General features: G+C 37.4%; 1 protein-coding gene across 2 annotated transcripts in view; it reads right to left on the bottom strand.

Moving 5' to 3' along the window:
- Window positions 1-7,385: 7,385 nt before the first annotated feature.
- Window positions 7,386-22,624, bottom strand: part of PREP (prolyl endopeptidase) — a 94,755-nt gene continuing 79,516 nt past the window's right edge. For both annotated transcript variants that reach the window (XM_085217579.1, XM_010707556.3), the window contains exons 12-15: window positions 17,794-17,888; window positions 15,047-15,178; window positions 10,439-10,595; window positions 7,386-8,064 (exon numbers count right to left, since the gene is read on the bottom strand). In XM_085217579.1, the coding sequence (XP_085073705.1) occupies window positions 7,770-8,064; window positions 10,439-10,595; window positions 15,047-15,178; window positions 17,794-17,888 (679 nt within the window). In that variant the 3' untranslated portion in view covers window positions 7,386-7,769. The remainder of the gene's footprint in view (window positions 8,065-10,438; window positions 10,596-15,046; window positions 15,179-17,793; window positions 17,889-22,624) is intronic.

The following is a 22,624-nucleotide window of genomic DNA, read 5'->3' as shown; positions in this document are numbered from 1 at the left end:
GAAGGAGGCTGCCCTCTGGCACCTTGGCCTGCAGGCAGCCCACTAATGCTTTTGCATCTAGGCCTGCAGAGCAGGGTTAAATAGCTGAACAGTTAATTGATTCAGTCTATCACACCCCAGAAGTCCTTTATCCTCAGGTTCCAAAATAACAGATCAACAGAGAACTCATAGTTCTACTTAGCCAGTACACTGGCTTAGCACCAGTGTAATGGTCAGTGTGGTAGCTTGGGATGAGTTAGGGCCAACACACCCCAAAGCCAGCCTCTGACTGCTTGGAGGACAGCTCTTCCTTCAGCTCTACAAGTACAGCCTCCATAGGTCTGTGCCTCTGACAAGATAGATACACAGTTTCTATCCTGCTATCCTCTGAGATGTGCCACTTCTAGACTTGGCTAGTGATTGCTCCCCAAGTTTTGGAGAGGTCCTGCTGCAATACTGTCTTGCACCCATATGAGGCATACAGCCTCTCTGAGGGACTAGACAGGCTACAACACCCCTCCACTGTTGATGTTCTGATGGCTATTCCCTCAAAATAATCCTAATTAGATAAGTAGCAGAAATCAACACATGTTGGTGTTAAATCTATGAACAGAAAGCATCTGCTATAGAATACCTTTCCAGGTGACATCATCCTTCCTCTGACCCAGCACTACTGGCACCACTTGGCAAGACTGGCTGCCTAATTCTCACCAAAGGGAACCAGCATAAAAAACAACAAATACTGTTCAAAGCCTCTAATGAAATGGTCTCGACAGGGTTTCTAATTTATTAGCTAGAAGCAATTTTATACTTCTGATACCCTTCCTCCTCCATCTACTTCCTCTGGCAAGTTGAAGGCTTTGGAAGGTTCCAACGAGCAGAAAGGATGGGCAGCTGGCCCGTGGCAGCAAACTGTTTAATGACTGGGTTGTTGTGCGAGTGATTGGCATCTGTGAGAGGAGGATGTTTTCCAGTTTGTGCTTGGCAGCCAATGCTCTGGAAGCTAGTGCTGGAGGATAACTGCATTGCAAATATGGAGAATTTCAAGAATGACTTATTTTGCTTTCAGTCTTCGAGGGATGGATGCTATTGCAGAGATAAGATGGGGATCTGTACTTTCTCAAAACTCAGGAGGTCTGAGCATCTCTAATTACGAAAAGTTTTGCCTTTAATTTCAAAATACAGCTGGAAGTGTGTTTGCAATTAACGACAGAGGCTTCCCAAGCTCTGCAATCTGCAGGCAGTGATCATAAAGATTTATTTCACTTTTCTGGCAATAAGGTGAAGTCTTCCTAATATCCATGCCTATCTTGTGGAATGTAAGATGAAAGGTAAACCATAGCTTGGGTCATTGTAAGAAGTCATAAGTTTACAGTTTTATGTCAGTTGTATATTCATGATGAAAAGACACCTTTCATGCTGAGGAGCTTTAAACTAAAATCAGAAAACAATGTCAGTGCAAAACAGCACAATATTAGTTATATAACAATAAACATGAGTGCTTAACAGTTTTGCCACATTACTGAAATAGATACTTGCACATATGTACAGCTCAAAGCATGTTTTACTACAGCAGAACTCCCTCCGAAATACAACACTTTCAGAAAACATCATAATCTGCTGAGAAATAACACTGTTTCATTTGCAATAATCATCTAATGATGTATTTTCTGCTCCTGTTACCACTCTAAAAGATTCTGAATAGTGAAATGCCCCAACACTTTACTCAACTTCTTTCCCAGGAAGGAAACAACAGCTCATATTGCAGTGCTTCATCATTTGCTGCTCCAATGACACGCTCATGGTGCACACCAGAAGATAGCCTCAAAGCATTAAACAGCACAGAAATAAGTGTTTTCATCAGCTAGGCAATCTCATCCAAGCTCCTAAAGAACTGCATTAACTGGCATACAACTAATGAATAAATTCCTCTGTTATTTAGTATGCTCGCAGTTACTCAAAGTTACTGATAATTTTTTAGCTCTTGCTCGTCTTTTGATGCTTTTGAAGTCCCACAGGAGAAGAGAATATATTTGATAGCATCACTGAAATCACAGAATCACAGAATGGCTTGGGTTGGAAGGGACTTCAAGGATCATGAATCCTCAACCCCCCTGCCACATGCAAGGCCACCAACCTCCCCATTTAATACTAGACCAGGCTGCTCAGGGCCCCATCCAATCTGGCCTTGAACACCTCCAGGGACGGGGCATCCACAACCTCTCCGAGCAGCCTGTTCCAGCACCTCACCACTTTCATAGTAAAGAACTTCCAGAAATGCAATGTAATTTAATATTTAATATACTGAGGAACTGTTAGAGGTGAAGTACAGCTCTTCACAGGGAAAGAAAAGTAATGTGAAAATGATGGTATTAAGAACTAAGTGGAATTTCCACCTATGAGCTCAGGTGCCTCTGCTGAATTAAGGTATTCTGTGTTGCTCAATCCATCTATGTTGAATTTTTTGACTGAATCAATCCTCCTAACCCAGCCATAGCTGGGTCTGCATGGTGTGTGATCTTACCTCATTTCCTAAACCCAGGGAATTCCACCCCTCTCCATTTCTAGGGGGATGTTTATTTTGGAACTTGGAAAAATAAACATCCATCTACTACACTGAAAGGGTAGGACAACATGGATACTACAAAATTAAGCTCTCTTGCTTTTCATCTGATTATTTCTGCTATATTTTTACAGTAATGTTAAGATGAAAATTACAGACAATATTTTTGGGCACTGCTTAGGTTACAAACAAATGTCTAGGTTAATGCTTTAGCTAGCACTATCAGATGCCTATCTAACATGCATGCTAGCTAAAATACCCTTTGAGGCATTCAAGAACATCATCTCCTTCCTTTTTGCACACAGAGGGCCTGATACGTGCTGAAAGTAGAACACACACACCAACATTTTTCTTCTGAGCGGCACACCAGGCCAGAAATGTCACATTTGCAGACATCGATCCATTGACTCCAGCTCTCATGTTGCATTTGCTGTGGAAGCCAGAAATCTTTAGTGAAAACCACCATTAATTGATTAACTCTCACTATTCAGACCTCCAAAATTAAATTTACCCTGCTATGGGTAAGGATGCAAGCACATTTGTTCCTTGCCTCTATTACTCCTGCTATAAATGTAGAGGGGTATCTACAGAGCAGAGATGCTGACATGCTGTTGCTCAGCTTTAAGAGTTGAATTTTCCATTCGTTTTCTTATGAAAAACTGGGGGGGAAAATGCCAAATCACAGACCTCCTAATCCAGAACTTCGTATTATTTCTGCAGATGCCAGCAGCTGGTCTCAGTTCCACTCAGGGACTCCATCACAGGGATCCCTCTGCCATGAACATGTGGAAGGTGTGAGACTGTTTAGAAACAGTATAGAATTATTCAGGAGTAACACTGTCTGAGAATGCACTCTGGTTATCTTCATAGATGAGAGAATTGGAAGGCTACCTCACTTTTCCTTTCTTCAATAGTAAGGGGAAAAAAAAAAACCTGGAGAAATGCTTTTTATTTTCCTGGCACACAATAATAGCAAGGCAAAAACAATTAAAAGAACATATGGAGAACTGAAAGAAGTTGCCAAACCTGGCTGTTCAAACAGCATGAACTATCCAAATCCTGGGAGGTCTGCACAAAGAGGCGATTGCACAAAAACTGTCTAGCTAAAGACTTTCAAAGTAGAAGAGCTTGGCAGAAAATTGGGTGCTTGTTTATTAGCTTGGCTTACCAGCACCTCCCTCAGCCCTTCCCCCCAAAACCTACTCAGCTTAGAAAACCCCTTTCATAGGAGAGGCTGACAGGAAGTCTGAGGGGCTGCCTTTGGCTAAAATTAAACGACCTGACATCACCTTTCAAACATAGATATCTGAAAGCTGTTGCTTGCTGTATCAAATCCAAACAACTGCTGCTCATGTTTCTGCCTTCCTACAGACAGATGGCCAAGAAAACTCACGTCAAGAAAATCCTGGTGAAACAGGAGAAGTTCTGGTGTGGGAACAGGTGTTTCCAAATTCTGTCTTAACCATTCCTTACTCTTACATACCCACAGACAACTGCCCTCCTTCTTCCCTTAGATGCTGGTGGTTATACTGGTGGGGAGGGTTCAACATCCATCTATACTCAGGTGGTTTTTTTTTTCCTCAGATACCAAAAATTAAATCAACTCCAATATGAGGGAAATTAATTTGCTCTTTCTTGTGAAGGATATGAAGACTTAAAACTTTTAAAATACTTCCAACTCTTTTCACACATATAAACTCTGATGCAAATGTATTATAATGGAGGCAAAGACAACTAAGATATCTTTACATTAGCTGTGAAGAATATTGAAAGGAAGTACTGTGTGAAAAGTTCATTTATTTCCACTTAAAAACAGATTTTAGCTTATATAACATAAGACTCTTATAGGACTCGAGTGAAATTTGCTTCATGCACTGGAAATAGAAGGCACAGAACACAGGGCCTCTCTGTGAAATAGCATTACCACTGCTACCCTTGAAAGCAGATTAGCTGAAATTTCATTATGGTTTTCTACACCAGGAGTTGTTTGGTTCCAGGTCTATTTAATTGAAATCTTAAAGGTTTAAATTCCAGTGTATTACTCCTGTATTACTTGCTTGGAATTAACATGGATTCCATGTGGGGCCATCATCCTTTCTGTACTAGAAGGAGCAGTACAGTCAATAGGACAGCTCTGCAAGATTACTTTTTTGAAACCTGAATCTTGTACTTGGAATATCTACTTAAGATCAATTAAAATATCACAATTAAGACCTTACTATTGAAACAAAATATCTTTCTAATAGAGATAGCAGCTTTTTACAGCGGGAATTCTGAACATTAATCTTGTGACTGGGAGGTCCACCTTCAGCACTCTCATTTGCCACTCAAAGAGAAATGTTTGTTTCCAATCTTCGCAACTTACCTGGTAAAAACAGAAAGAAAAAAGACGTGTTTGAGCAGCTACGGAACAAGGTAAAACAAAGACTGAAAAGATGATTGAGGTGGCTGTGCTCAAGGATTTGAGAGTCAAGGCGCTGATGTAATTCAGCTCAGTTTCACAGTTATCCAAGGATCCTGCTTTCTACAAACCCTATCAAGCAAAGTTCTTGCTTAGAGAAAAACCTCTGCCCTGTTGATATCATAACATTCAAGAAGAGTTTAGATTCTCTGGGGTGTTACTTTCAAAGATGGCACTGCACTTGTGCATTACAGGAGCACAGGATCGTAGGGGCTGGAAGGGACCACTGAAGATCATGTAGTTCAGCACCTGGATAAAGCAGATTCTATACAGCAGGTTACAGAGGAAAGCATCGAGACAGGTTTTGAATATCTCCAGAGAAGGAGACTCCACAACCTTTCTGGACAGCCTGTTCCAGTGGTCTGCCACCCTCACAATAAAGTTTTTCCACATGTTCAGATGGAACTTCCTATGCTCCTGTTTGTGTTCATTCCCCCTGTTCTGTTGCTGGGCATCATCAAAGAGAGCCCAGCCCCATCATCCACTAGATACCCTTTCTTCAGATATCTATAAGTATTGATAAGATCCCCGCTTAGTCTTCTCCAGGCTGAATAGTCCCATGTCTCTCAGCCTTTCTTCACAAGCGAGATGCTCCAGGACCCTCCGCTGGACTCTCTCTGGAAGTTCTCTGTCTTTCTTGAGCTGAGGAGCCCAGAACTGGACACAGTACTCCAGATGAGGCCTCACCAGGGCAGAGCGGAAGGAGAGGATCACCTCCTTTGACCTGCTGGCCATGCTCCTTTTAATGCATCCCAGGATCCCATTGGCCTTCTTAAGCATAATGGCACACTGCTAACTCGTGGCCAGCCTGTTGTCCACTAGGACCCCCAGGTCCTTCTCTGCAGAGCTTCTTTCCAGCAGGTCAGTCCCCTAACCCCTAACTGATATGTGTGGTTACTCCTTCCCAGATGTAGGATTCTTGCCCTATTGAACTGCATAGTGCTCCTCTCTGCCCAACTCTCCAGCCTTTCCAAGTCTTGCCAAATTGCAGCACAGCCTTCTGGTGTGTCAGACACTCGTCCCAGCTTTCTATCATCAGCTTCATTCCTGCCCCTACAGCACAGCTGTTAAAAATTCCAAAATGATCTTAGAAAATAGTTCACATGTCTATGGGAAAAAGGTCAGGGTGAGATGCTGAACCCAAACTCCGCTTTCACAGCCTGGAGGAATAAAAAAAAAAAAAATCCCTCAGCTCTCTAGTCTGATTGTTCAATTCGATGCTGTGATCAAATACAGCAATCCATACATTATTTGGTAAAAATAATGTCCAGGGTTCACAAATAAGCTTCAGATCACATACAGGTTTATCGGTATGGTACTTGTTATGAAAGCAGAAATCCCTCTTCCCCACCCCCCTCCATCCCCCCAAATCAGATTGTACTTTATAAGGGCTTTGGAGGCATGATCCTTCCCAGGCTACAGAGTGAATCAGGAAGAGTCCCTGAGAGTGAGAGAAACAATATGAATTTGGTACAGATAATCAGCAGCCTACTCACTTTTTAAATACCACTCCCTCTTCCCAAGTTGAGACATTACTTGCTTAGAGATAAAGCTCTTGAGCTCAGAGCTCAAATAGCTCAAAAATTCCAAAAGCCTTGGGATCCAAGTATGAATATGATGACAAACATAATACTGGAAGAGAGTATCAGTTTATCCAAAACTGAGAAGCAGTAGTATTTGCTTGATGGGAACAAGACTAATAGTCAATGGTAGAAAACCTTTCTGTCCCCAAAATAAAAATCTGCTTGCTGCAGCACATCACAGTTTAGACAGCTACTAGACAACTTCTACTCATATTTAATAGCTCTACAACCTAATCAGATTAATGAAATGGCAGTTCAGGTACTGCGTGCATGTCAATTCACTAGGAAGTCTGCTTATATGCTTTTGTTGTTTTGCAGCCAGGACAAGGCTATGTATGTATCTTCAAATTTTGGCACCTTAAAGAATATCCTGTCATATGCATTGGGAAAATCTGAATTTGAACAATCTAGACAAATCTGTCTACAGTTTAAAAATAGTTGAAGAATTAACAGTAGAAAGGCAACACTATGAAGTGTATATGCATACCTTGACTGATAATTGAGTACCTGAAGAGTTCTTCAAGTTTTCCTGCCTCCAATTTTCTCTTCTTTGTGAAAATAAACAACAGAAGAGAAAATGGACATTTTCAAGTCTTTGTGGTAAGAAAAGACAATTTAGTAACATTATTATAACTGTAATAACACTGTTACAAACAGTATGAAGTAATACAATTTTTTAAATAATATCTGGGTAATTAATTACCTAGACTACTATCTCCTCGATATTTCATGATTATCAAAGAACATTTTACATTTCCATTTTTCAATAAGTTACTGTGTAAATAAAGTATGCTCAGAGTTCTTGTATGCGGACAGTACTTACATTTAATTACAGATGATCTGGATATGTTTATAGGTGTAAAATACATTAAAATTGTTTACATGAAATTAGCTCAACTAACACTAAATCTGGAATCTAGATGTTCACAACAACACTGACAGTAGCTCAGCTATGTATTTGAACATGCTACTTAATATGTACTTTGAAATGCAGTAGAAAAGAAATTCAAAGAAATTCTAAAAAAAGGGAAGCACAGATCAAAATTCCATAGCAGGTTGGATCAATAAAATATTGAACTGTAGTTCTTAAATGTAAGTACTACACCAAGTAGTATCTGGTTGGTCTTAAATGGTGTTAAAGCCCTTCTTTTTTTCCTAAAGGAGAAAGTAATAAGCATTTTGCCTATTCAATCCAATCAAGATTTAGGCAACGTGCTATAAAAGCAAACATATCTGACACTTCTTCTATAACTTTAGCAGTTGGCTTTCCTGCTCCATGTCCAGCTTTGGTGTCAACATGGATGAGAAGTGGATTGGTTTGTTTACGGCTTCGACCCACAACATATTGCAGAGTAGCAATAAACTTCAGTGAGTGTAGAGGGACCACACGATCATCATGGTCTGCTGTGAGCAGCAGTGTAGAGGGATACTGGATGCCATCTTCTTCTGGTAGTTTAACGTTGTGAAGTGGAGAATACCTGAGAAGAATACACAAACATTTATATATTTTCTCCTCAAGATCCAATAAGAAGGTCCTCTCCCACTGAAATTATCACAGTGACATCTGATAGCACTCAATTGTACAATTCCCCATTGCACATACCAGGACTGCACTACTGGCAAATGACACATAACAAATCACTGGCTCTCAAATGTGAAGCAAATACAGTAACTTACAGAGACGTATGCTTACGTCTCACAGAAATATCAAAATAGCAGCAATGGGCAACAGGGAAAGAACAACAGAAGCTCTAAAGCTCATAGCAGGATCTATTCTGCAGCGAAGCAAGGAGATGAAGACTTTTCCAGCACACACATGTATTTCCAGGTCTGCATGTGAATGAATGTCTCTTTTCCATACAAAACAGTTTCTCATGGTGAACAACAAGTGCTATATATATTTACCAAAATTTGTTCCCACTAGTATTTATACCAGTTTTGAACATGCAGGTACCCTGAAGGAATATCATGCAGGAAACTGAAAAAAGAACTGCAAGTTTTATTGGTCTAGACAGATGACTGATTCTTACTTTTTGAGTAAGAAATCTTACTTAGAAACTTGTTTTCTTTGCAGGAAAATTTTTTAAACACGACTGCAGCATAATGTAAAGAATGTATCTACATATCTCAACAACAACAACAAAAATACTCTGACATTATAAATTGAATTTAATAGTCACAGAGAATTCCATCTAACCAAAGAATAGTCTTACATTTTTGAAATCAGGAGTAGGACACAATTTATTTTTTCTATTTCATCAGAGAAAATACAAAGGGAATTCTGTTTTTTGTTTTTTTTTTTTTAAATTAATCTCACATTTAGATGAGTAACCATTAAGTAATCCCAAATTGTTTTTAAGAACACACAGCAATATAACAATATTTGATTGTCTAACCTAACAGATTCCTAACTCCCTCATTTCCACTGAAAGAGCAATGTAAGTGAATTTCCAGATGACAATTTGTTGTTTTTTATTTAAAAAAAAAAAAAAGATGGTCAGTACATGGCAGTTTAGTTATAAGGTATTTTTTGGGTATCTGTAAAGACAACATTTTTGAAACATTATTTATCTTTCTATATTTGATGATTTGATGTACCATTGCCAGTTGAACAGGAGGCAAAGCAGCTTAAAGAAATTTTGCCAAGTAGAAATATTTCAGGTAATATTATGTTTTTAAAATTATGCATTGGATTTTGTGAGTTAAGCATATAAATAAACAGGTAAATAAGTAGGTAAAGTATGAGTCCTTTATGCAGATGCATATCTCCTAATCATAGAATGAATTTAAAACTTTGCTTCCACTTTACAACTTCAGGATATCTGAACTTACAGATGTTCATGCCAATTTTACTGTCCAAAATAATCAAGATTACTTAATTGATACTTACATTTTAAAGCAAACAGTATTTTTTGAAAACTAACGATTAAAGAAATTATTAAATTTGCTAGTTGTTTTGTGCATTGTATATACAAACTTTGTTTGCCACTGAAACCTTAAATTGAACAACTAGGGATCTTGTAACAATGTAATTACAATGGGCCCAACTGATTATCTAGTATTTGGAATTGATATTGCTTGTTTTTTTAGTAAATGTTGTAGATAAGTTAGATCTCAGTGTACTCTAGCATACACATTTTTTATTATCTAAAAACTACTGTGTTTCAGACAAGCCAAATTGTTAGCATGTCTGAAGCATTGTCCTGTAATGCCAATCTTCATTATTGAAGGAATACAATTACAGTAACAGGAGATGAGATGCCAGAAAAATAATTTTAAATGATGGAACATGTTTTAACACAGTCGTTAGTGACCATATCAAATGTGCAGACTATTGCTGTTCTCTCACAGTGTCTGTTTTATTTTCCCCTTCTAAATAATCTTTCCAGAACTCTTAGCAAGAGCCTAAGAACTGAACTAATATCCTGTTATGGTCTACTGCCATTCAATTCCTACAAATAAATCCTATCCACACTGTATAATACAGTTAATAATGGTTATTTTCTTTTCCCCATTGTAAAAAATACAATTTACATAGTGGTTCACTTGAGAATACTCTGTTGTGACAGCCTAAAGCAAGCATTGTCTGGAAAGAGTACCTAACAAATGGTTAAAGCTGCTAGTAGAATATGGTTTCAGAAACTATAATCAGTTAACTCAACAGGGCTTTGAAGAGAGTTGCTCTCATGCGAAGTTGACTTGTAAAGAAACTCTAAAGTCCATAAATCTAATGTGAGAAAAGAATGAAATAATTCATATTAGCTAATAATAATAGCTATTTATCACAACAACCTGAAACTGTTGAGCAGAGTTGGCATTTTAACAATGACAGAAGTACTGAGAGATACTTACTTGCATAGCCATTCAAACTGCTCTTTATGGTCAGAGCAACCGTAGTCAGTAGTCCAAGCATGGCCAATGGTGTACTTGTGGAACTTTAGCATATCCATCACTCCCACTTGGGCAATAACACAGCCGAAGAGGTCAGGACGCTGATTAGCACAGGCAGCTTTGACAAGAAAACAACTCTATAAGTATTAATATCTTAAAGAATTAAATTCAGCAGTAAAAGGTCCAATAGCAGTAAGTTATTGTCAGCAAAAAAAAAAAACAACCAACAAAACAGAAAATTGCTAAGGTAAAACAACATGATAAGAAATACAGATTTCCCATGTAATATCTGAAGCCAAAGAACTTGAATACAGAATATCCAAAATAAAACCAATTGCAATGAGAGAAGCCTGCCAGTATATATGAAATGAAACAGTCTTTTAAGAAAAAAATGGAAACAAACATAGAAATGGATAACAACTATAATTGTCAAAGCTGATATTTTCTAAAGAACTTAAGAGCTATTTCCTCTTAAAGCACTAAGCACAGTTCTTAGCAAATGTCTTCCAAAGTAGCAAACTGAGTTTGCTAGGAGAAACTTGTTAAATGTGTGAACTTTTGGACTGAAATTGAAGTGTGCTGAACCATTCACTTTCTAACATTACTGTCAACAAAGAAAAGGACATTAAGGAGCAAAATTCTCCATTTACTGATAAGTTTTCTTCCATAATTACTATGTCAATTCATATGAAAAGAGTTCTAATGAAAGCAAACTTTTACAAAATCAGAGGAACAACCTCATTTTAATTTAAAAAAAAAAGTTACTGCAGTATTTTTTTCTTTTTATTATTTTCATTTCCCTACTTCTGGAAGGGAAAATTTCTTTAAGAATAATGCTTGTCTTCTATTACAAAAAATAACCAGATTAGGACCATCTAGCGCCATGTTCAATTTACAAGAGTGACAACTGGCAGGTGCTCTGGAAAAAGCCTTAATACAGAAAATACTGAGAGATTTCCTGTTCATTGTCAGCTTTTGCAACTAGTCAGTTGGTTTCTCCTGAGTTGGAGTTTATCCTCAGCCATCAGAACAAGTATCCCCCATAAATACATCTATTTCCTTTCTTAATGCTTATTCATCTATTGTTATGATATCCTGCAGCAATGAGTTCTTCAATTCCAACTTCTGCTTGATTTAAATCTGCCAGATGATTTTACAAATTCCCTACACTTTTTTTTTTGTAGCATAAGAAATAACAGTACCTATATTTTCATTTAACTACCACAATGGATTCCTTCCTTAATTCAGATCTCATCACTGTACATCCAAACCTAGATATAGTCTTTCTCAAATTCGTCAGCTTCTCATTTTTGTCCACTGTGAAAATAGATTATTTCTTCCCATTCTTTGCTTTCTTTCACAATGGCAACCTTCCATCCAACTCAACAAGAACTTCCTTGAGATCTTGTGAAAAGCTTGTGAAAATCCAAGAATAACCAGATCACTGTTACATGCACCATATGCTCCTTGACTCCTTCAAATAGCAATAAGATTTCAAGATACAACTTCAGCCTGCAAAATTCTTCCCCATGCATGTCAACTATTATTTGTTGGTTTCAATTGGCTTATCTGTTACAGAAATCAGATTTACTGCAGTTTGTGGTTAGCCATGAACCATTTAAAAAATTGGCATTAAACTTGTCCCCTTCTGTTCATCAGACATTCAGGCTTAGTAGTCTGCAATTTCACATTGGAATTCATTTAGGATCTTGTGTGTGTACCGTCTGGTCCTGGCAAGAGATGATTTTTCATTCGATTTATTCTCAAACCTCTTCTGCTAATGCTTCAGCTTGAGGCAACTCCTCAGAGTATCACCCAGAAGGAGAGACTAGTGAAGGGAAATCCCAGTGCTCTGTAGTAAGGAACATCAATAGAAATGAACCATTTCCTTTTTCTGTTCTGTCATTATCTTTATTTAGTGCTCCTGCACAGCCCCAAAGATGTTCTGGTCAGCTTCCTGCTTCTGACACACACAGAAAGTTTTTATTACCAACATTTATGTTGTTAGCAATTTGCACAGCCTCCTGTGGTCCATCAGTCCCTGTCAAAGCTTATTTTTAACCTATTTTCTTCACTTGAATCTTATTTCTGTTTTCTGGAGGATGTTTTTTTACTTCTAGTCATCTCTGATACGTAACTGCACTTCCTGGGTCTTTTTCTTATATAAGACTATTGTCTAAAAGTTCTTCATCCTTTTAACTGAGTCTTTCAATCAGATCTTTTCAAGTCATTTCCTTTTTTGAAGAGAAATGCTATTCTGGCAGGAAAAAAAAAAAGCCAAAACACCTATCGTAAGATTGAATTCATTCAATTCTTCATTGTAAAACATCTCTTGAAGAACTGTGCATTGCTCAGGATTATATCAAAACTGCTGCTCCTAGCTCTCAGAATAGTTACTCCAGTAAGAAAGCATTTTTGGAGCCACTTATTAGTTCCCATTACACCCCTTTTGTTAGCCATAATTATATGCATTATGGAGCTGTAACCTGGAACAACAATTTATTCATTAATTTTATCCCTCTACACATTGAGCTTTAAAATTTGGTACCAAAGCCTCCAAACTGTTTGCCTAAGCAAACACAAGAGGACAAATGCTGCATTTTCATGAAAGAGGCTTTCAGGTCACAGCTGTGCTGCCATGCTGAGCTTTGGGATCATATCCTGCAGGACAAGGAAGTATTGTTTCTCAACTCAATGAGGCAAGAGTTCAGAGCCCTGTGCTCCTCAGAGACACCTCCTCTTGGTTAAGATTAAAAAGAAACAGTATTTTGGAAGAATGACAATACTCTTCCTTATAATTTTTTTTTCTCTCAGAAAATGAAAAACTAAGAAAATCTGGCACTGGATGCTTGCACTTAACGTAACAGTTATGCTTGCCAGCGTTGTATGAACAGCTACTGCAAAACTTAAGTTGAAAAAGCACTTTTGTATTTCCTAAATTCACCTTTTTCAATCTGTCTCATTAAGAACAACGAAATCCAGATGGATTGTAATTAGTCAGCAATTGCAATAGGTTTCTAACACTAGACTTTCACAACAGAAGCGTCTAGACTCACATGTCCGTCTAATACAGACATGACATGCACTCTGCACTCATTTCCTCACCTAAAGAAGGTGCCCAGCTGATTTGTTCATGAAGAAACACAGATTTTTTTGGTGACTAAAGCAAAGTAGGATGAATCCCATCCTGAGTGAAACTGAAGTTCAAGTAAGGACAAAACAGTATTTGCAGAAGCTATGTAATACATTGGAAGTTTAACAGAATTTTCATATATATATATAATTGTGCTCACATAACATGGACTTTTATGGTGGTTGTACTCCCAATGATGTGTAAAATCTTTTTTCCTCTATTTTTTTCATCCATTTCTATTGGTGGTGTTTACAGTACACAAACACCTTCTGCCATCTGAGAAGCAAATATGCAAAAGTATGACATTACATGTTTGTCTTTAAAACAATTGTTGTGGCCAAGATGGCACAGATCAAAGAGCTGTATAGCTTCAAATGTCGTTTCTTATACAAGATACTAGTTCACTGTAAAACAACGACAACAAAAAAATCAACAGTCAGTATTCAGCAGCTGTTAAATAGAGAGTAGAGTAGAGCATGCAAAGGGTGGTCCTAATAAATCTCATTTCCAATAAACTAGATGCTTTTATCATGAGTAGATCATCTCTGTCATACTGTCTCATATCTCTCATGTTGTTTTTAAAATAATCCAAACTAACCACAACATTATTCTTTTGTGTTTCTTTCTCCTGCCAAGACCAAAACAAATAACTCTTTTTTTATTCTACCACTTTTAGAAACTAGGATATAATCAGAAATAAATGTAGCTTTTAAAACACTGCTTAGAATATAAGATTTTTTGTGCAACTTTTTCTAAGAAAGCTATTAATTTCCTTAAATTTAAGAACATAGCAGTGAACGAAATGCACCTGTAACATCATTTACATTTACATAGTACCTTAAAAGTCCTTGAATTTATTGTTTCGCACAAGAGACATTCCTGGATTTATTTGTCATCATCTCTTAACTACACGATTAAAAGTCAGTCACGTGTCCTTGTACAAAGGCCTTAAATGCAGAAATGTCACGTTATCATTTTCTCCTCTATGAATGAGAATGCATGGCTACAGAGGGACTGAATAAGAAGCTCTAATGAAGTACTGCAGAACTTGGGATTCTGGCTTATGCCATAGGCACACAAAAATTCCTGAACGCTCCATAACAGGTTTTCTGGTTATTCAGTTATTGTTTCCTACTAGTCAGCCTTAAGAGATGAAAAACACATTTTTTTCAATGCATTCTTACTCTGTGATTCTACCAAGGGGTTGGCTCTAGCAAACAAGACAATAATCGTAAGTACTGCAGTCAGTATTCACTGCAGAATCCTGATGTCCATTGTAAGTGGCAAATAGAGTGGGACTGTATATACTTAATGCTTGGTATATATTAATGCACAGACATTCTGCAACTCTTGAAAAAAAGGTTCTGATAAATTTCTGCTTGGTTATTTTGATAAACTCCAGTACCAAAGCTGGGAAATATACAAGCAGTTCTTACCAACTAAGAGGCCTCCATTTGAACCTCCATTAATAGTCAGCTTCTTTGGAGATGTGTAGCCTTCTTTGATGAGGTATTTGGCAGCATACTGAAAGTCATCAAAGCAATTTTGTTTGTTGGCCAAGATACCACCTAGCACACAAATAAAACAAACCAGTTGATTCCATAAAACCCATGTGAATCCATCTCTTCAGAAAAACACATGTGCAAAAATACCTGGGAACAATTCCAATTTCATGAACATTTTAATAATTGATGCAGGTCAGAAAGACAGCAAAAGTGAAATATTCTTTCAACACAAAGACTATAAAATGGCTTTGTCAATAACTCTAATGCTTTCAGAAACTCTGAATAATACATACTTACACTGTGGAATGAGCGCCAGGTAACATTCCAAACCAGTAATATTAAAGCTAAAAGCTTTGCATTACAAAATATATACAAAATAACCACACAATCCACTTGAGGCTTGATCTAATGGGACATTAACAGCATTAACCTCAGTGACAGTTTCTTAAGGCGATAAAACTTCAAATTTGCACCCATATAAAATAAGCACTTTAATTTCCTGGACGAAGAATACGCGGCTGATAATTTACCTTTTTTCCTATTATGTTTCCAAATCAGATGATATGTAGCTGTGGTCAAATAAGAAATTCAGAATCGCATCTTGGTTAAAAATTTTATTAGTGAGCTATCAGTGTGGAAAGAATATCAACCTAGAGGGCTCACAGATGACCCAGTCTCAATATTGGCATCCTCCTCTCTTCAGATGCTTGTTTGGTAAGGGACTAAAAAATGGTTTCTCCTCAAAGATCACCCTACCTTAGATCTGGTACATTCCTTCTCAGACAATTAAATGTTTGTAACAGTCTGAGGAGAATATCTTTACATTCCTGAAGGAAAGACTGTGGCCCAGTCAGGTACTAGGGGCTTGTACCTGGCAGAAATGGAACTCCATTTCCTTCCACTTAGTTTAAAGCCAAGTGGTTTAGCCTAAACTAATTGCCCGGGCTCCCACTATGGTTCAGGATAATTAACTCCACCTTAAAATAAGCAGGATTAGATATAATATGAAGGTGCTTATTTCCATCATCCATTAATGACCCTACACATCCAACTGAAATTGGATGCTTCATTCCTACATTGCAAAATTTGAGTAAGGTAACTCCAGACTTTAATCATATGGATTTCCTTGTGGAATTGTGAGCATTATTTTATAGCAAGCAAATATTCTCATACTAACAAGACCATTGAAGAAAGATGTGTTGAGACAATGAAAAAGTCTTCAAATGTACGGCAGCAAAGGAGAAATAAATAAATCTTACTCTTTCCTTCAAGTTCTGAACTAGTGTAAGGTCAAAATCCATACAGTAAACCTGTAATTGCTTCTAGAGTTAGCAAAGAACAGATGTATATCTATTTTTGCAACTGCAAAAAAGACTTGGGTCAAAATTAAGCAGGAAATAGGTGGAATAAAGAAGCATTATCATATTAAAATAAATTTTATTAAAACCTATTACAAGCCAATCTGCAAATTAAAATTAATGAAGGATACTTCATCTCCAGCAATAATATCCTGCATCTGCAAGCACATATAGCTTCTATTTATGAAACCATTACTTCTTAACTCAATTGTAAGGAAATGACCCAGACAAAAAGTTACCACAGATGAAATGGTAATATCAAGATGTAATGATCTGGGAATACTGTTATGTTTAATACAAAGTTATTATGGATTACTCCCCATGCAAAAAGTTGCATCATCACTGTTCTTGTGCATTTGTCTTACTGACAAGATTTCCAGCAACTTATCCTCCAGACTCTTGGGATATGAATGAGGCATCATCACCAAATAATGGTGGTTATATTGCATATCTGAGAGGGATTTTCTTCAGCTTTTTCTTCTGATGAAGGCATACAGAAAATTGTCAACAATCAGAAAAGCTGACAAAAAAAGGATTTAGGTGAGGATTGTACTGGAAAAATATGGAGAGAAATACTGCTAAGAAGTGACATGGAACACTAAAGTCACTTAAAAAATGTCTACCTACAAGTTGTATTTCCTACGTAAAGAGTGCATGACACGTCACTCATTGAGCTGATTAAAGATCATATGAAAACAAACTCACTCACTCACTAATAAAGGATTTATTCATAAATTGTGTAAAATCAATTCTGTTGATGTTTGTTTTCTAATATACAAAGCTAGTAGAATTACATTCTGAACTCCAAAGTTCATATCTTCTTTAAGGTTTTGCAAGTGGTTAATTTCTGTGATACCAATAAAGACTAAATAGATTGTTGCACTGTCTTACGGATCTAGAACTGTGGGGTCATGTGCATTACAAGTAATGTAAGAGAGATGTAAAGGCAAGGCAGATCTCCTACAGTACAGACAGTCTTTGTTCAGAAAACTGTTCACGATAAATAGCTGGATTTCCAATCCTATTATCTAGGAAATTGATCTTGCTTTTAAAAATAGAATAGCTTTCACTATCTTGGAAAATACTTTCTGCAAAACCATTCAAATTAGGATGTAAAAAATTCACTGAAAATCCACTGAAAATTTCAGATAACACTGGGTAAGGTAGAGATCACATGAATGAGAAAAAAAATCTGACTTTTCTATGGAATAAATGTAAAGCGAAATGAGACTTGAGGATGGAAGAGGGACAAATGAAAACGTTGTCCCTCAGCCTCACTGTTAGATCTGCAGTTTTGTTCCTGTGCTTGGACTGATTTACCTTTGTGCCAGGTCTCTCCATATTCACCACCACCCCTGATGTTCGCCACTGCTAGAACACCCCCCAGGTGTCGCACAAAAATAAGTCTTGACACACTGAAAAAGCAAGCAGAGGATTATTATTATTATCTATTTATAACTACTTGTATTCCTACCACTTTTAGAAAAATACTTTGAAGGAAAGTCCTAAGATCAATGATGAAATAATGAATAAAGTCCTCCTTAGATGGCAAACCTGAGTAGCCAGGTTCTTTTCAATGGTTGTCAATGGAAATGAAACACTCCGCAGCCTCTTAAAGGAAACCAGAGCTGTTCTGCTCTTCTTTAGTTTCACACCTTGAGGAGAATGGCCACTGGTTCTTCCCCTGGGACATAAAGCAAGTTACGAAGTACCACTGGAACCCGAGGCTTTTTAACTGCTGCCTTTCAGTGGTCCCTTGCTTTTTCAGGAAAAGAAAGTTTAGCCCAAATGAAGAAAGCAAATTTAGAATAATGATCAGCACATGACATTTGTTTATGGGCTGATATATACAACTTCTGCTTCATGCTTTTTCTCTGACCTTTATAAAACTGTATTTGTCCTTGTTTTGTGCCAGGCTCTGCAGTCAAGTCTTAGTCAGCCCCATTCCTCATGTTTTCCACTTGATTTGTTAAATATAAAAAGTAAAAACATAAAAAAAGTTCTGCCAAAAAAATAAAAAAATAAAAAAAGTTTTGCCTTCCCTTATAGCTTTCAAACCTGGCTGAAAGCTGAAGTAACATGATTTTTTCTTAAATGTCGAATTGCTAAAAGTATAAAAGCTATTAGTATTATTAAAAAAGGGATTTAAGTAATTTAGGTTAAGTTTAACAATTAAGAAGATATATTTATCTGTATTGAGGCAATAGTTTAACACAGTGGAAGCTCCAGACTTAAAACTATTTTATTGTTAAGGAGAACAGTAAATATTCAAACTTAATACCAACAAGTCTTTTTTTTTTTTTTTTTCCTCCTCTCTAGTAGGTTTAAATTTCTTTTTTAGTCGAATTTACTTAAATTTTCTTTCTTACTTGAATTTTTTGCTTATGCAAGAGACCACTGCCTGCAAAAGTTAAACCTATTCAACTGTAAGAGCAAGGGTTAGGTCTTTTTAACTTTAAGCCCCTCCCTACTGCTTATCTGAAATATCCTGAAAGACAATTGTCTTACAGCATTTCTCACATGGATGTAATACCAAAACAAGTAAATGTTCCATAGTTCACAAAGTAATTATGTATGTACTGGCACTTGATCTTGACATATGTGCCAAGGATTAAGAAAATAAAGAAAAAAAGCAGAAAGATGACAAATAAGAGACTTTTGCATTTATATAACCTGTCAGAAAAAGAATTTCCGCCTGGAAATCTGTATCTGTGGCCATCAGATGGCATGAATGACCTCTGTAAAATCAATTCTTAAGTCCACCACTGTGAACAGTATTTTTCCTTTGATCACTGGACATGCTGATCATTGGTAAGATTGATATTCCATAAGCATACTGTGCGAAGGTCAAAGAGCATTATTCTGACAAACTTAAGGATGTCTAATTTCTTCAGGTTAATTCATTGACAATGTACAGTAGTCTCATAGTAGCTTGTTCCATAAGATGGTGGCTTCTTAAATTTTGCTATGTGAAAGCTACAAAATCTCATAGAACACTCTGCACTGCTTTTCCACGTCTCTATCCCAGACAATATCAATAGAAAGTTTGGGTACTACTTACTTGATTGAGTAACCAACCAAAGGTGCAAGGAAGAGGAATTGAAGATGAGGTATGAATTTGCTACCCAAACATATTGTCTGAGATTATTTTAAAAATAAAACATGCCACACCTTTCCATCCTCTGAAAAGGAAACTGTGCCTGAGGAGTCAACATATTTAATCAAATAATCCGAGCAACATGGAACCAAATTCTTGAGTGCATCACATTCATGGAGACTCCTCTAACACAGGTGCTACTTTGGCGATAATTTTCAGAGGGCCTGGAAGTGACTTGTCATCTCCTAAGATACTGAATTTCAGAAGAGTTCCTAATGCAGTCACTGATTATACGAAGCTAATCTCCATTTCCCCTATCAAATTCTCTTTCAATTGCACAGACCCTCAATAGGATAAAGTCCAGAGATTGAAATAATCATTATGTTGCAAAAAATGTAAGTAAGGCTTGTGTATCTGTGTTCACTCTCATTGGTACAACTGGAACTTAGGCACTTCTGATAATGTTACAACCGTACACTCTCAACACAAACATCTAGTAATGCTACTGCAAAAAACTATTAATTAATACCCACTTGGGTATGATCAGTAATAAAGTGAGACAACTCGACTGATATTTTGAGGTGGAAATGCCTAGTGTTCATAACAGGTTTTCTCAAAGTCAATTTTAAATTCAAGGAATTAAGATAGACTAACTTTTAAGAAAGTAAAAATCTGAAATTATCAACATAAAATTCAACTTTCATCCAAAGCCTGCTATTTTCTCCTGTTTTTCCAGGTAGATTCTTGTTTCCAGATTCAATTTCAAGTCACCTTGCTTTTTAAGTCACAGTAAACTGTACAGTAGCCTCTGATGTCTAGAAATTGTCTCCTTCTGTATGGAGAAATCTGGCTCCCTTCTCCCTCTGACAGTCTTTATAGCCATTTCCTCATCAGCTGATGGTTGCAGCTTTCTTTGGAAAAAACACAGGCTAGTGCATTGGTAGTAGGGAAAAAATCTCATAATCCCCGAGTCATTGGACTTCATTGGCTTTTATGGGGCAGGAGGCAATCATAAAAGAGAAACAGAAAAGAGTCATCTAGTGATCATACATTCTGCAGCATTGGCTGTGGTGTTGCTTGACCTTTCTGTGGGCTTGCAGACTTTCCCTACACCGCCTCCATGCTTAAAGGCTTGGTTGAATCTGGCCCTGTAGCAGTGAAATACAATTTCACAGTCTGCTTCACAATCAATTGTATTTCTGGGTGCATAAGAAATTGCTTCTACTGCACCTGCAGAGGCACCCACAGAACAGTACAGGGAAACATGCTGGTTCCTGCAGTGTAATTAGCAGAATCTGAGGCATTATTGGTGGGTTTGCAATAGCGTTACCACTGCAGATCTGCCAAGCCACAGGTGCCAATTCCATCAATTTTAACTTGCACTCACTATGCAGGCTGTATATAATTAATGATAGTGCTCTAGTGTGCACATTTTAGAAATGCTACCGAATACAGCTCTTTGGTCCAGAGGAACACATAAAAGATGCATGCTTGCATTCAAAAATAAAACACTGCTGTAACTGACTTAATGACTTTGGCCTATCATTCTTATAGTTATTTTTGGATCCTCTTGTTGATTTGTTTCTGTTGCTTTCAGGGGAAAAGACTTTTTGTGTGTGTATTAGAGAATAAGTGAAAAGCAATATCGCTTTTTGAATTAAAAAATAAGTTTCCCAAGCCCAAGAGCTGGCTCACATTGATGGATGCAAAATATCAGCAAGAAAATATTTTACTGACTTGAAGTAGTATAGGACAGAAGATGGTCACTGGAAATAATCAGCAGTCTAAAAACATACCAGGGAGGTTTAGACTGGATATTAGAAAGAAATTCTTCATGGAGATGGTGGTTAAGCATTGGAATGGGCTGCCCGTGGCAGAGGTGCAGTCCCCATCCCAGGAGATATTCATGAGTTGTGTGAATGTGGCACCAAGATATCTGGTTTAGTCATAGGATTTGGTAGGTTAGACTGATGGTTGGACTTGGTGATCCTAAAAGTCGTTTCTGACCAAGATGATTCTATGATAGGAGAAGTAGGAACATTCTGTAAAAAGTTACAAAAGCCTTAAATGCAAATAAAAAAAAAAAAAAGAATATTTACCCAGAAATAGAGTGGTCTTGTGTGTGTGTGTGTGTGTGTGTGTGTGTGTAAGTAGGCTACTATGCAATTGCATTTCCGCAACTGTCTCAGCTCGGGGTCAGGTGAGATACGTGGCAGCCTTGACCATCCTCTGGTCTTTTTGAGCATTTGTGTCCGAGTTCATCTATTAAAAAAAATAAAATTAAAAAAAATAAAATGGTGTGGTGTAGGGCTGCAATGGGAGCAGCTCTTGGACCTGGGAACTACTCCTGAATACTGTAGTGTATAGTAACTAGGACACAGTCACGCACTGAACTTACTAGGTATGGAAGTCCTATCTTTCTGACATAACTTCTCTATTACAATTTCTTTTCCTGATCTTGCCTGCTTACTTCCAGAATATTCTTCCTCATCAAGTGTGCAACTCTGAGTTTATCAACAATAAAGGTGCATTCGAAGGCTTTGGTCTTTGTCTCCCTCTTTTTTGAAAGGCTAAGAAGGGACGTGTTGCTGTTACAAGGAAAGAATGAGGAGGGAGATGCAGCTCACCTGTGTCTTCTTCACATTATTAATGGAATAAGATAGAATCTCTTCAAACTGATAGTTATCTGTGCTTCTTACTTTTAAGGTATTGCAACAGATTAATACTCTTATTTAATCCACTGCTCAAGTGTACAGTTTCATGGAGCTCCAAAAGATACAGGTCACTGCTCCCTTTCTCCCATCCTCCCTTCTGTTAGTTACACTTTCTTGCTGCTTGCTAACTTGCTGGACTCCAACAAGTCAAATTTCAACTTGCCCAAGTGGCAGAAAACCACCCATCCTTTTTGCTAGGATAGTTTTTTGCCACCCTTGTGATGGTAATGAACTTAGCAACAGTTCCAAATAACATCAGGGCTAATGAAAGGGAGTTGGAACAAGGGACCACGGGATACTTTCCACTCCTTTTGCCAGCAGCCAACTCACGTTGGCTCTG

Source organism: Meleagris gallopavo, chromosome 2, assembly GCF_905368555.1.
Source record: "Meleagris gallopavo chromosome 2, MGAL_WU_HG_1.1, whole genome shotgun sequence".
Classification (NCBI taxonomy): Eukaryota; Metazoa; Chordata; class Aves; order Galliformes; family Phasianidae; genus Meleagris; species Meleagris gallopavo.
The sequence above is the reverse complement of the archived record's forward strand: the minus strand, read 5'-3'. Positions and strand labels throughout refer to the sequence as shown.